Source organism: Podarcis gaigeae (genome assembly GCF_964106915.1).
Source record: "Podarcis gaigeae genome assembly, chromosome: 9".
Lineage (NCBI taxonomy): Eukaryota > Metazoa > Chordata > Lepidosauria > Squamata > Lacertidae > Podarcis > Podarcis gaigeae.
In genome coordinates, this window is record NC_139685.1 from 1,220,460 (window position 1) to 1,235,675 (window position 15,216).

The 15,216-nt window shown below is 46.1% G+C and overlaps 2 protein-coding genes across 6 annotated transcripts in view; one reads left to right on the plus strand and one right to left on the minus strand.

The window, feature by feature from the left end:
- LINGO1 (leucine rich repeat and Ig domain containing 1) overlaps window positions 1–15,216 on the plus strand; it is a 696,168-nt gene that overhangs the window by 641,361 nt on the left and 39,591 nt on the right. Inside the window, exon 1 of one of the 5 annotated variants that reach the window (XM_083698288.1) lies at window positions 566–672. The exons of the other annotated variants lie outside the window; for them this stretch is intronic. Within the exon in view, the coding sequence (XP_083554414.1) occupies window positions 643–672 (30 nt within the window). The 5' untranslated portion in view covers window positions 566–642. Of the gene's footprint in view, window positions 1–565; window positions 673–15,216 lie in introns of those variants that run through there. 5 annotated transcript variants of the gene reach the window in all.
- Window positions 1–15,216, minus strand: part of RCN2 (reticulocalbin 2) — a 1,080,843-nt gene that overhangs the window by 517,990 nt on the left and 547,637 nt on the right. The window lies entirely within an intron of this gene.

The following is a 15,216-nucleotide window of genomic DNA, read 5'->3' on the forward strand; positions in this document are numbered from 1 at the left end:
GGCAGCCAGAATGAACAACCTCCCAAGCAAGTTTCTGATTTGCACTTTTGTCATTTCCCTCCTTCCCTCTTGGCTTTCTCCCCCACCCCCACCCCCACCCCTTTTTTTCTTTTCTTTTTTTTAAAAAAAACCTTTCTCCCATAGGAATGCAGGAAGCTGCCTTGGACTGAGCCAATCTGCTTGTCCACCTAGGCCAGGTGACACAGCCAGCCACCCAGCCCTCCCTGGAGATGCTGGGGGGTTGGACCCTGGACCTCCTGCATTCAAAGCAGCAGCTCTCCCCCCACCCCACAAGGCTGTGTTTCTTCCATGGATGATTCATCCCACTTTGAAAGCTTTCCTCATGGATTTGCGCTTACTCTGCTCAGTTAGGCCTTCTGATGGGAGAGGGCTCTTGCACGTGAATCCTGCTTGTGAGATTCCCCTGGAGGCATCTGGGTGGCTACAGGGAGAAGAGGGTGCTGGTCTAGCTTGGCCATTGGCCTGATCCAGCAGGCTCTTTTCATGTTCTTGGTTGCCGCTTGGGGGCTTCCCCTGGAGGCGTGGGGGGGGGGCTCTGTGAGAAGAGTCCATGTGTGCCTGGAGAACCCTGAGCCGTGGCCTCTGCCGGCCTGCAAAGAGGACCTGGCTCTCTAAAGATGGATGGCAGAGCAGTGGACGTGTCCGAGGCAGGTGAGCATTAATTGTCTTCTTGACCCGGGGAATTGAATAAATGCTAATAAATGCCACAAAGGCCGCCATCCTCTCTTTAGCACTAGCAGGAAGTCTGGAGTGCCATCCATCACTGACAGGGGTGGCGGGGGGGGGGGGCATAAATTGTATATTTAGCCAACTGGCCGACACAGGAAGGATGGGGAGAAAACAAGAGCACAACTTTCACCTCTTTTGCGCAGGCGACAAATTAATTCTCTTTGGGTCACTCAGGGACAGCCCTCTGGGAAGAGGCTCTTTGCATCCTCCACTCAGCTGACACTTCAAGAAGCTTCTCTTCCTCCAGCATCCGAGGCAGCCTGCCTCTCCATGCAAGGTGCTGGGCAGTGTGCCCTTGTCATTTTGGGCATCACAATATGCATTTTCTGGGCAATGGTGAGAACCAGATACTGGGCTAGATGGTCCCTTGGGCTGATCCTATAGCCAGGCTCTGCTTTTGTTCTTTCCCATCTACACCCTGAACCTCAAAGGCGCCCAGTCTGTTCACTTGCGTTTTGTTCATTTCACTTTAAATACTGTGTTTATATCCTGCTTCCTTAAAACTAAATAAATAAACCAAGCACAACCACTTGAAGCAACGTCTGGTGAAAATAGTAGCAAAAATAAAAGCAACAATTGGGTAGCTGCAAATGGGCAGTTAAAATGACAATATTAATACATTAACTGTGTAACAGTATTAATGAGCAGCAGTTCAAAATGAAAAAGAAAACCACAACAAGAGTATTGCAAGTTTAAAACTGCAGATCATGCTTCAAAAGCTGACAGGAAAGATTTCTATAATCTATATTAATTGGCTCATCTGGAAGAGAATGCCACTACGGGAAAAGCTATATCTTTTGAACCCATCGCCTTTATGGTCAAACCAGCTCTTTTGCCAGACAGTTGCCTATTGACTCTCTTCTGCCCCCCCCCCCCGGGTTTCTGCCTCTTTCCCAATGCCCCACAGGCAACGCCGGTTGCCCTGGTGGTTCTGGCTTTCTCTGAGAAGGCCTCCCCTCCCTCTCATCTCTCGATCACAGCAATGTCTGGGTCAGGTTCCTTCCCACCCTTTAGAAACAGGCAAATTTCTGCTCTCATGCTGAGGCCACCCATCTCAAGGTTTCCCAATAACAAAATACAGCAGTGCCATCTTATGCACGACTACCCAGAAGTAAGCTGCATTGAGCTTAATAGGACTTATTCCCTGGCAAGTGAGTATAGAAGTTCAGCCTGAATGTTTGAGATCCCCATGCTGCAATAACCCAGTGGAAATATCTGGCCAGAAGTTATAAATATTCCTTTGTACTCCTGGGCATTGTAAATTTGCGTTTTCAAGACATTTGGCCACATTTGCAAGAGATATTTGCAAAAGAGGTCTCTTTTCTTTCCTCCCTGATCCTCTCTGTATTTTCCACTACCCATCACCCTGCCTGATTTTCCTGCTCAGTTTTCCTGGTGGCTTCAGATAAAAGGCCAGATCCAGGAGTGTGTATGGCAGAATATGATGGCAGAATCCTCGGGTGAGAGAGAGGACAGGACCACTTCAGACAGCAAGTGATGGGCCACATTTAAAAAAATAAATCAAAAATCCCCTTGATTGTTGGCAGAGGGAAATGCACAGCAGATTGAAAGCTAGTAAATTATTATTATTATTATTATTATTATTATTAAATTTTGTATACCACCCTTCATACATAAATCTCAGGGCAGTTCACAGCATAAAATTACAAAATAAAAAACACAAAATACATAATAAAAATGTATTTAAGATAAAAACAAAAACAAGCCAATAATGGGGGGGGGGGGGGGGAAGCCCAGTACAGTCCTTATCCTGCTGTGCTACTTTTCTGCTTGTGGGGCTCTTTTTCATGGTTTTCAAGGTTAGATGGCCATCTGTCAGGGATTCTTTAGTTGTGATTCCTGTATTGTGGGGGTTGGACTAGATGACCCTTGAGTTCCAACCCTACAGTTCTATTAATATAGATATAAGGTTCCTAGGTCCATTCTCCAGCTGAAGAGCATGGATGGCAGATGGGCTGCCATATCTTGAAGTGCTAAAAAGAGGACAGTCCAAGTCACTGCCAGCCCAAGCCGGGGAAAGAGGTGCTGGGGAGGGCTGGACCCACAGCATGAATGGGGAACTGGTGCCCCCCCCCCGATTTGTTCACTTACATTGTATGTTTTTAAATCTCTATCTCACCTTTTGCCCAAGGAGCCCCTTGGCTCTCCCCCTCCCCATTTTATTCTTGCAGCAGCCCTGTGAGGTAGGCTGGGCTCTGATTGTCTCAAGGTCACTCAGTGAGTTTTATGGCTCCAGCCCTGTAACCCTTACACCACACTGTTAGTGCTGTTGGATGGTGACTCCTCATCATCCCTGGAGCTGGAGCTGATGAGAGCTGCAGTAGAAAGCATTGGAGAGGCACCAGGTTGAAGAACATTGAATTAGAAGGCGGGCTCTTCCCATTCTAGCAAAGGGAGTATCAATTGCTTGACTTTGGCCATTTACACTATACAGTGGAACCTCGGGTTACGTACTGCCCTCCTTATGAACGCTTCGGGTAACGAGCTCCACTAACCCAGAAGTAATGCTCCTGGTAGCGAACTTTGCCCCGGGATGCGACAACAGCTCCCAGAAATCTACCGGGGGGGGGGGGCATTGTGAAGTAGTGTCACCTTTAGCGCAGGCGAGGCTTTTGCTTGTGTGCTGCTTGAATTTCAAGGGAAAGATGGTCATGTAGAAGGTCCTGTGTTTAATCTTCCATGGAAGGATGTTGATCTCTAACCTGAGACTGGACTAAACCAGACCCTCCCGGTGTACCTATTTCCCAGGGATGTCCTAGATTTGTAGAAGCCGTCCTGATATCTCATTTGATCCCGGAATGTCCTGCTTTTCCTTAGGATATCCCTATTTTCATCACAGAAATGTTGGAGGGTATGGAGTTATCTGACCCCTGAGCCATCTAAAGGCAGCCCTGTATAGGGTTTGTTTGTTTGTTTGTTTGTTTTAAAAAAGTTCAGTCTTTTATTATGTTAAGGCGACACAGTCAGATGAGCGGGGTATAAATAGTAAAATGATGATGATGGAATAGGATGTCCCTATTTTTATTGGAGAAATGTTGGAGGGTATGCTAAACTGAAAATGAGAACAGAGCATCAAAAAGTGCCAACCTTTGCCCTCAGCTCGAGGCACCACAAACATGTCAGGATTAAACCTCTTGCATAGCCACAGAGGAATAAAAGGATCTGTTTCGACTTTGGATAAGGAATGAGAGGGCAACCAATAGGCTTCACAAAACACATGGCATTGAGTGGGGGGGGAGGTGGGCCTGGTCTCATGAGCTTGTGAGACGCTCCCCCCCCAGGGAAGCTCACCTGGCGCCTTTCTTTAGGCTCCAGGTGAAAATCTTCCTCTTCTCCTAGGCCTTTGGCCAATTAAATAATCTGTGGACTTTTAAACTGGGGGTGGGAATTGTTTTTATGTGTAATTACGGTACGTCTTTTTGTGGTTTTATATTATAAACTGCCCTGTGATCTTGGGATTGAAGGACAGTATAAAGGTAAAGGTACCCCCCCGACCAGTCGCAACCGACTCTGGGGTTGCGCGCTCATATCGCTCTATAGGCTGAGGGAGCTGCCGTTTGTCCGCAGAGAGCTTCTGGGTCATGTGGCCAACATGACTAAGCCACTTCTGGCGAGCCAGAGCAGCACATGGAAACAGTGTTTGCCTTTCCACCAGAGTGGTACCTATCTACTTGCATCTTTGTATCTACTTGCACTTTGACATGCTTTTGAACTGCTAGGTGTGCAGGAGCTGGGACTGAACAACGGGAGCTCACCCAGTCGTGGGGATTCGAACTGCCAACCTTCTGATCGGCAAGTCCTAGGCTCTGTGGTTTAGACCACAGCATCACCCGCATCCCGATAGAAATTTAATAAATAAAATAAACAATACAAATAAATTATCTCGGTCAGTGCCTGCTAAGCTTTGCCCTTCTAGAGATTGCTGAATGAAAACTGCCATCCTCCCTGGCCATGTTGGCTTGGGCTAGTGGGAGTCTGGCAACATCCAGGGGGCCATCAGTTCCAGCCCCCCCCCCTCCAGAGCTGATGTTACTGGCTCTGCTCTAGAGCAATGGCCTTTCTCTGCTGGAAGGCTACTGGATGCGTCCTTTGCTAAGTGGCATGTGAGCTGCAGCAGTAACAGCTCCCCAGGGAGATGCTTCAAAAACAGAACACCTGCAGCTCAAGTCCCTTCTCCGCCAATGGCAGGAAGAAGCGAACACCGGGCAGCCCAGGCGGGCTCTTGAGGCCGGCAACTGCCTCCTCCCATCTCTCGGTTCCCGGGCTGCCTGCTGTCGCTTGGGAGACTCAAGTCACGTGAGGGAAGCAGTCAGGTTTAGCTGCCGTGACTTGCTCTGGTTTAAATTAAATGTCGGCACTTTCCTGTGATTACTTTTTATTGTCATGCCGCCCAATGTGAATTCTCCCTTCATCATTATCATTGCTGACATTATATTTTTATTTACTTATTTCTGTTGTCATCACACAGAGTCTAGTTCTTCAGGAAAAGCAAGTGAAACAGAGCGGAGCTTGTGGGATTTAGCCAAGCGGGGTGTCCGCTTATGCTTTGCTGGGAAAGAGGGCAGAGGAGGACGCTGTTTTGCATGCAATTTGCATGCGCTAATGTTTATGTCTGGATGCAAATTTAGAAATAATCGCTGTGATTTAAGTGGGGGAAACTGTGACCCGTGTGCCACCTGAGTGTTGCCAGGGGCTCACTCTTTATGCCCCCCGGCTCTCCCTTCTTTATCTTTAAACCTTAGGTCTTTCTTTAACTGGATTTGGACCCAGCTGCCCTTCAAGTAGAGAATGGACTCCCCCCGCTCACTGCCCCCATTTAAATACAGTGGACCCATCGCATGGTGCGCCTGTTAAACAAATTTCTACCCTTTACCACAGGCTACCTCGTGGGGGTCTTGTGAGAGGGAAACTTTGATTCAGGGAGTCTCAGGCAAGAGCTGATCAGACGTGTCGTTCTTCTCCAGAGCACTGGCAGCAATGGACCAGGCTGCGCATTGGAAATCTTTGGTCTCTAACTAGCTCATGGAGTATGCAGGCATTGGATTCAGTAATTAACAATCACTACAATTTTCCACACCACACTTTAAAAAAAGAAAGGCAGCAAAGATCTGGAAGAAGGGTAACCCCAATTCTGAGTGAAGAGCAAAAGGGTTGTACATTCAGTGCAAACCAAGCACTCTTTGTTCACATAATTCACTATGAGAAATTATTCTAGGAGTGTTTCTTCCCCATTCACTACAATGTGGAAGCTAAAAATGGCTATAACTTCCTCCTTCCTTTTAACATAACTGGATGAAATCCAAGTGGATTCCCCGAAAATGTCTGTTGGCCTGCGGAATGGTGGTCAGAGCAATACAGGTTTGCAGGCCCATGAAGAGCTTGTCAGAGACCCAGGGCGGGAGTCTTGTTGGAATAAAGTTATAAACTCAAGTAAAACAGCAGCTGGTCCCTGGCGGGGGCCCCCATACCAACTTAGCCCTCTGAGGCCCGGGGCAAGTGTGCCCACCTGCCCCCCCCCGCATGGGCCTGCTGGCTTGCCATTGGTGGTGGAGAACTTCTGGCCCAGAAAATGGCTCCATTTGTAGCCCAGCTGAGCATAATGAGCCGAGCAAATTCCTGTACAAACCAGGTCATTGTGAATTTTGAATACTTGAGCCCCTAATGTCCCACTGAGAGGGAGATATGGGTGTGACCAGATCTATATTCCTGTCTTTTGCTTCCATCTAGATGGTTCCCTAGCAGTTATAATGAAACAGGAGAAGGAGAAGGAAACAGGCTGGAGAAGAATGGTCTGAAGGGGAGAAAATGACTGGTTCCTTTGGGTTAGCAAAGGCAGCACATGCACCCCCAAAACAGCACCTTCAAGACCCAGAATAGAGGTAGCCTATGTTTTGATGTTCAGATATTGTTGGACTACAATGCCCATCATCCCTTACTGTTGGCCTTGCTGGCTGGGAAGGAAGGAAGCTGTAGTTCAACAGCATCTGGGTGGCCCCATGCTGGAGCCCACAGGACCACCTCTTGGCTGAAGATGATCATGTCTGACTTGGGACATTGCCTGGATGGGAGACCTCTGGGGAACTGCAAGCCAGACACCTTGGCTTCTGTGTGTGTGTGAAGGCTCACAGCTCGGTTCCCTCTTTCCTTCTTTATTCATTTTGTCTTGGGCATTCTATATGCCACCCAATTAGCCATGTCCTCTGGGCGGTTCACTGCTGTGAAAACAATGGGACGCTGCTCCTCTCCAAAGCGAGGAAACGTCAGCGTCACAACACAGTGCTTAGGACAAACAAAGGCAGAGAACAGTTGGCATTTTTATCTAATCCATTTTATTGTTGAATGAAACAATAACGGCAAATATGGACAAAGCCATAAATAATGTAAACTCAAACAAGCGAGAGACACAGAGGAGAAGGGGAGAAAATATTTGTATGGAAGTAAAACCAGCCTGGAGGCAGGGAGGCTGCAAGAATGATCATAGCCAGAGCTCCCCCCACAACACTCTCTCTCTCCCCCTCCCTCCCGCCCTCCCTCTCATTTCATCCTTTCTCTCTGCATTTCCCTGGGGCCAGACTTTTTTGTTATTAGGTGCATCTTGACAATAACCCAGGGAGTGACAGGAATCTGGCTTTTCAGGGAGAAATCTCTGCAAGAAGAGACAGGTGGGGAAGAGAAGAGTCTGCTGCTCCTTTCTGTATCGTCAGCTGCAGCAGTGTCACCTTCAGAAGCCGGGTTCCGTATCACAGCCTTTCCTCCACTGCCCCAAAGCAAAGCGATGGTGCAGCCAGTGGGGGCCTTGAATGGCTGCAGAGGGAGGGGTGAGCATGCTCTAGCAACCAGCCAGGTCTCCTTTGGCTCCAGCGAAAGAAAATGCAGGTATTGCAGAGCAGAGAGACACCCGGCACTGTTGCCATGCTCCAGCTGTTCTGGTTTTATCTGTTTTCCAATGCCTGTCCCTGGTGAGTAGCAATCCCTCATTTTTGGCAGCAGAACAACTAGGCAAGGATATAAGAAAGGCTTTGTTCGACTGATCCGAAGGTCCATCTTGTTCCCAACATGGCTGATTACGTGCTGAAATGGGCATAACTGCAGTAGCCATCACATGCCCATGGTCCTCAGAAACTGGTATTCAGAGACATACTGCACCGGATACTGGAGGAAATGCCTAGCCAATATGACTAGTAGTAATTGATAACTTATCCTCAATAAGGTGTCCTAATCTCTTTTTAATGCCATCCAGGTTGATGGCCATTGCTGCATATTGTGGCAGGGAGTGCCACAGTTTGCCAATGGGCCGTATCAAGGGTGAATAGCAAGGCCCAGGAAGATGTTTGAAAATTGGCCTGTGCTCAGTGAGTTGAGCTGGTCAGACTGAACATTGGGGCGTGCAGGAACTTTCAGGACAGTTTTCAGAGATGGTTGGACTGCTTTGCCTTACCCTGTGAATGCCCACTTGGCCACCTCAGTCAGCGCAACTGGCGCTTCTAGAAATGCCACATGATGTTCATTCTCCACTTTTATTGGTGGCAGTCCAACTCTCTGGAACTCCCTGCCCATTGACATTGGGCAGCCGCTATCAGTACTTTTTTCTGCCCTTGCTAAAAGCTTCTACCCAGACATTATCGTTATTTTAGTTTATAATGTGTATAATTTGTTGGCTTAATTTTTATTAAAGCTTGTTTTTAACTGACATTTATTGACAACATTAGCGTATATTTTACGCTATTTGCAAACTGCTTAGAGGTTTTATTTACAATTAAACAATATATGAACCCTGTTAAAATAAAGAAGCAAAGCAAGATAGCCACAAATTGGCAAAGATCTCCCTTGCTTTTGCATGTTCTCCTTGCAAATATGTGAAAACACCCAAGAGGCTTGTGGTTGCTTTGAAGAGATGCACAGAAAGCTCAAAGGTGGCGGTAACTGGCAGCAGGAGTGTCCCTCCAGGACCCAGCAGAAGGGTGAGCCTCAGAAAGTGAACAAGAGGCAGAAGGGTTAACTTCAGAGCCAGCAGGTCATAGGCTGAAGGTTCTGATGAGGGAGAAGGAGTGGTTTCCAAAACTGACACCCACAGCCCTCCCTTCACACTCCTAGCTCAGATGAAGAGGCAGGGCTGGAAGAGGCCAAGGAGAGGCCAGGCTGCCAACAGATAAGAGAGAGACTCTGTCCACTGCCAGTGGAGAAGAGCCGATGGCGAGGTTCTGGCGTAGATCCTGTTGGAACTCGGATTCAGATTAGAGCATCTATGGTTGCTGAGAGGCCTGTGAAGCCCCGCTCGGGATGTTTGTTTCTATAATAAAAACTATCTTGAACTGACAGGAGTCTGGTTACAGGTAGGTAGCTGTGTTGGTCTGCCGTAGCCGAAACAAAATAAAAAAAGTTCCTTCCAGTGGCACCAACTAAGTTTGTTATTGGTATGAGCTTTCATGTGCACGCACACTTCTTCAGATATCTTGCACGCACACGAAAGCTCATACCAATAACAAACTTGGTTGGTCTCTAAGGTGCCACCGGAAGGAATTTTTTTATTTTGTTTTGACAGGAGTCTGCTTACTGCCAGGAAGCTGGCTAGTTACCAGGGATTGTTACTGTATAAGGAGTGAGTCCAACTCACTGTCACACAGATAGGCAAGCCAGCTGACCTGCCTTGAGCTGAGCACAAAACACACCTTTGCATAGGCAAGTTTGGGAAAGGAAGCCTCACCTTGAACCTTATTCCTAGGTCTGCACTCAATTCAAAATGGGGCCCATTATTGGAGCAAGGGAAATCTCAAAGCAGTTTGCAACAAATCCAGAATAAAACATTACTGAAGGAAGTAAAGTATAAAATATATCTTCAAAACAACCTAATGAACAGGAAACAGAAAGTCACATATATTTAAAACAGCACAGTTAACAAGGGAATAAGATGATATTATGACCATGGAACCGATCTGCTGCTGTTGCTTCCGATCCTGCCAAGGGTGGTTCATGGCAGGAGACGGCTGTGGAAGCTCAGGCTCAGTGACCTGGGTCTGCACTAAGAGGCAGACCAGATGGCCTCTGGCTTCTTCAGAAGCCTCTGCTTACAACCCAGTAACAGTTTTGACCCATAACCTGTGGTTTGGTGGTAGGCCAGGCCTTTGACAGAGCGCAGCTTGTCTCACTCTATGTGCATCCACCAGGCATTGCTGGGATATCCACATGGATGGAACAGGGATTGTTTTGACTGAGCATCACCCATCTGAAACATTCGCCTCATTCACATGACGTAGAGCATTCTGAATGAAAAACTGAAGGATCGTCCTCTGACAGGTTATCTCTGTATTGCTAAGCTGTGCTCACACCCTATGTATCCAACTATCCTTAGCCTGGAAGTAAAGACACTTGTGTACATCTGCAACTTCCCTGTTGTCACACAAAGATCATGACCTGCATGTGTTTGTGTGAGTGCACACATACACATTGCCAAGCAGAGGCAGCTCCAGAAAAACTAGTTTGAAGTAGCGAAGACCAATATTCCTGCATCGAGCAGGGAGTTGGAACTGATAGCAAAGAAATTCAAATCTATGATTCTGACTGTTAAGGATGCAATCTGTATCAGACTTTAATAAGCTGTCAATCAGGCATGGAGGAGAAAACTGGTTGGTTCACTTTTTGCAGCGGACTGATCTCATTCGCTGGTCCTGAACTTGCAGATAGATCAGAAGACATTATCAATCCAGTTACTAATCAGATCAATGACCTATTGAAACCCTTTTGGTATGCAAAGTGAGCAGCTTTTCAGCTAGCAGAGAGGTCTTGTTGCAAGCTCACACAACGAGAAGCACAAGGTGGTTTCTTGCAGGAGATGCATGGCTAGGACAGAATCAGAGTCACAGAATTGTAGTGTTGGGAGGGACCCCAAAGGTCAGAGAAGAATACGGCAGCCATGCTTCACCTTTATTCTCTCTGAGGACAGTTAAATGCGACTTGCCACCTTGAGGCTTGAGAAGGAAGTGGGAGGAGGAGGAGCAAAAACATGATGCAGCCTGAGAGTATCAGTATAAACAATGTGGAGATAAAGAGGTCAGCTTGAGAGGTTAAAGATACAGGGATAGTATGGGAAACTGGAGGTCCCTAATCTTTGGGTTAACCCCATGCAAACCCCTCTTCTTCAAACGGAGTTGCACCCAAATATGCAACAGTTACATATGCCTCCTGATTTTGTGATGCAGAGCTGGCCCTCTGAAAGTGTGCACAAAATATGTATTTTATGTAAACAAAATTACCTTATAAAGATGTACAAACTGCATAGATTAGGGTGAAATGCACTGAAAAGCATACCCCCACAAATGCATGTTTTAGGTTATGTTTGCATATAAAATGATCAGTGGACATTCATTTGCCAATAGCCTCTCCTGATCAGTGGACATTCATTTGCCAATAGCCTCTCCTGAAGCAGCTTGGGAAGGGCTGGTAGGGGGAAAGCAGGGAGAGCAGCAGAAGGTGGGAGGGGCTGGCTCCATCCAGACTGAGGTGGGGGGTGCTGCCCCATTTGCCCCAATGGACCAGCACCACTAGGTAGGGTAACCTTCACTGTTTCCTCTTTAAGGAACACAGGGTGTTTCTTGCATGGTTTAATCTCACAGTGGGCCTGTCTCTGCTTCTTCTGGAATGGCTGCAGTGTATGGGACAAGAGCCCTTACCTGGAGAGGCAGGTGGGAGCTGATGGTGGCAATACTGAGCTGCAAGCAGCAGGAGCCTCGGGGCTGTGGCTGCGGGATCCTTCTGGGAGTTGATATCAAATACTTAGATACACGAGTGATTTTTCAGTTCTGCTTCTAAGAAGAGAGGTGGGCAGAAAAGGCTCAATGGAGCCTCTCAGTGGCAGGAAATGTATGGCCGTGGCTCTGGGACACACAAGACTGCTGGGTGGTTGCAAATAGGGACCTGTCACGGTCTCCTTTGTCACCATCATGCAGTGGCAATGATTTTCCAAATTGCTGCCTAACCATCTTTGTTTCTCTGTATTGTGTTGTGTTTAAGTCCCCCAGAGCCCCAGATTTGGACTAGGAATGCAACCTAACAGGCTCAGAATCAAAGAGACTATTCTTAAGGAGCTTACAGTCTTAGGTTTATTGGAAACAGGTGGCTAGTTATGTCCAGATTGTTGTGGGTATGTTGGAGGGGGGCAAGAAGAGAAAATTGCCCTCTGCTCCGAGTGCTCACTGGAAGGACAGATCCTGAGACTCCAATGCTTTGGCCACCTCATGAGAAGAGAAGACTCCCTGGAAAAGACCCTGATGCTGGGAAAGATGGAGGGCACAAGGAGAAGGGGACGACAGAGGACGAGATGGCTGGACAGTGTTCTTGAAGGTACCAGCATGAGTCTGACCAAACTGCAGGAGGCAGTGGAAGACAGGAGTGCCTTTCGTGCTCTGGTCCAGGGGGTCATGAAGAGTCGGAAACGACTAAACAACAACAATGTGAAGATCAGAAGGGCTGGCATGAAAGCAGAATTGTAGAGTTGGAAAGGACCTTAAAGGCCTCCTAGTCCAACCCCCTTACATAGTGCAGGATCCGCAAGGCAGGATTCGCCTGCAGCATTCCTAAGGGATGGCGGTCCAGTGAAGGAAAGCCAGCCACCTCCCAAGGCAGCCTGGGCCCACTGCCAAACAGATTTGCCTCTCCATGCAGTGCTGCATTTTAAGAAGGACACAGAGAAGCCGCAGGGTAGGAGGCTCAGGATCGCAAGATGTCTGAAAACGAAGTCCTACGAGGGAGGATTGAAAGCACTGGGGATGTTTGGCCTGGAGAAGAGAAGATGAAAGGCAGTCATGGTGAGGGCTGGGGGAGAAATTTGATCCAGTTTACATTTAAAGCTGAACTAATTTTATTATTTATTGCATTTATAACCCACCTTTTCCTCCAAGGAGCTCAAAGTGGCATCCATGTCTTTCCCCCTCCATATTTAATTCTCCACAACAACTGGCCCTTCTTCATGGCCAAGTAGGGATTGGAACCCTGGTCTCCTCCTGGTCCTGGCGAACCAAAGCACAGCTGTGCTTCAAAATTCGCACTCCTCTGAATTTTGCAATGCAGTTCTGCAGTCAAGTAATGTGTACAGAACTGCATATACTCTGGGGATTTGCGCCGATAAATGCATAAATTAGTGAAAATAACATGCAAACATGCATTCTGTTGTGGGAAATTACTTCACCCCAAAAAAGTAATATTATGTGAAATTGCGTGCAAAAATTTGTATTGGGAGAAATTCACGCTAAAATGCTGATGAATTTTCCATGAGGAGTTCTTTAAAAAAAGGAAAAAGCACAAACTGGCATGGAAATGTGGAGAACCAAACCTAGGATTGAGAAGAATGAAAAACCAGGAGAAAGCAAAGTCGGGACAGCAGTCTCTCAACATTAGAAGGGCTTCTCATGCAGAAGATGACGCAATACCCTCTCGTGCTCAGCATGACAGGGGTGACATGCCCCAGCCCCAGGTTAGGCAGTCTGGACTGATCCTTGGAATTTGGGTAGTCCTGGACCTTAGAATTGCCCAGAAAGCAGTCTGGAAAGGTTTGGGCAGTTTCTAGCTCTGGGAAACAGAAGGAGGAATCTCCAAGTTATCATGTGGAACCTTGGAAAAGGTTGGGGAAACAGCCACAGTTTCCAAAGCCAGTGCAAGATCTGTGGGATACCCTCCCTTTTCCTCAGTGCTGGCCTGGACCAAAGCACCAGTTATGCTAGTCCATTTTGTAATTTTATAAGCTATGTGCCCTTGCTGCTCAGCTGAACCCTTGTAAATGGCCTATTTTTATTGATTCTAGTCTAGTACAGGCAGCGACCATTTTGCATATCTCCGATTGATGCGCACACACTTGTCGCTGCTGACCTGGAAGTGGCCGGGAAATGGGGAGGGCTTCTGCACACTTTGCCAACACACACGGGGGTCAGGAATGGAACCCCCATGCAAAATGGTCCCTTCCTGTAATGATTTGGAGTGGATTTCTGTTTAATAATCACTCACTGATAATTAATGTTATTGTGTAATATTCTAAATGGATTAGAGGGGAAGTGGGGCAGATTGATACAGAAAAATTCAATCTCATATTTTATGTAACAAAAATGAGTTAAATAATATATTTTTTGCTTGATGCATGGCATAACTAATATAAGTTAGAAGATAATGAGAATATAATGACCAGTAAAAAAATGGGTTTTGTATCATTCTGCCCCACCTACGGGGCACTTTAATACATTGGACGGGGCACTTTGATACAAAGCGTAAATTGTATGATAATGGTAATTATTTTCAAAAATTTAATGAAAAAACAATTTTTATTGTGAGAGAACATAATCAGCCTTACAATTTATTACTTAAAATCTAAATTACGTATCAAAACTAACAGTGTTTCACACATACCATAGACTTTAAGGCAGGTTTTCTTAACGAAACGTCAAAATTTATATTAATCTTTCCTCAAACACCTATCCATTTTAAAAAAAACTTTGGAAAAACTTAGAAAGTATAAGAACTCACATTAGGTAGTCAAAAAATAGTAATTTAAACAAAATGCTTATAAAAAAAGATAATTACTTAACATTTAGCTTCTATTGCACATTCTATCCACTTAAGTCAATAGAAAAAGTATAAAGAGATGATGTTTGAGATGTGCCCTTTGGGAAATTTGGTTTCGGCTCTAGCAAAACAACATCCTTGAAATCAACACTTATCTTCTACAGTGGGGAAAACAAACATACAAGATCCTGGTTTTTTCCTGAGATATGACACTTGATAACCGGTCATATTATATTTAGAAATGACTTTGGCCATGTAGTAAACAGTTATTGTTTTTTCAAATTTAATGAGTTTAGAGATTTCATGCAAACTTGTATATTGGGGCACTATTGTACATTAGCGGGACACTTTTATATGTATCAGTGTGCCCCGTGTCTTGGTGTATCAAAGTGTCCCAACAGACATTGTCCAAAAAACTAACAATTATTAATAAAATCACTTGTAATCCTCATTACTGAGTGGAACAACTTATCTTTGGTATTTTTACATCTTAAGTAAATGACGTAAAACAGTGTTGGAACACTTTTACATTCCACGTAATTTTTTAGTTGGCCGTGCTAAAAACACACCTCCTCTCGTCAAACACCACCAGCAAACTGGTGGGCAGCACGGGCGCAAAAGTTATACTCACACATGTATAGACACGTTTTAATGATGTCGCGACACAAATAACATTTCTCAATATTGAAATATTGTTGGTGTATCAATGTGCCCCGTGTATCACTATGTCCCTCTTCCCCCTACTGAATACTACTTTACTTGATAAAAGTTGCTTATAGAATCATAGAATCATAGAGTTGGAAGAGACCACAAGGGCCATCGAGTCCAACCCCCTGCCAAGCAGGAAACACCATCAGAGCACTCCTGACATACGGTTGTCAAGCCTCTGCTTAAAGACCT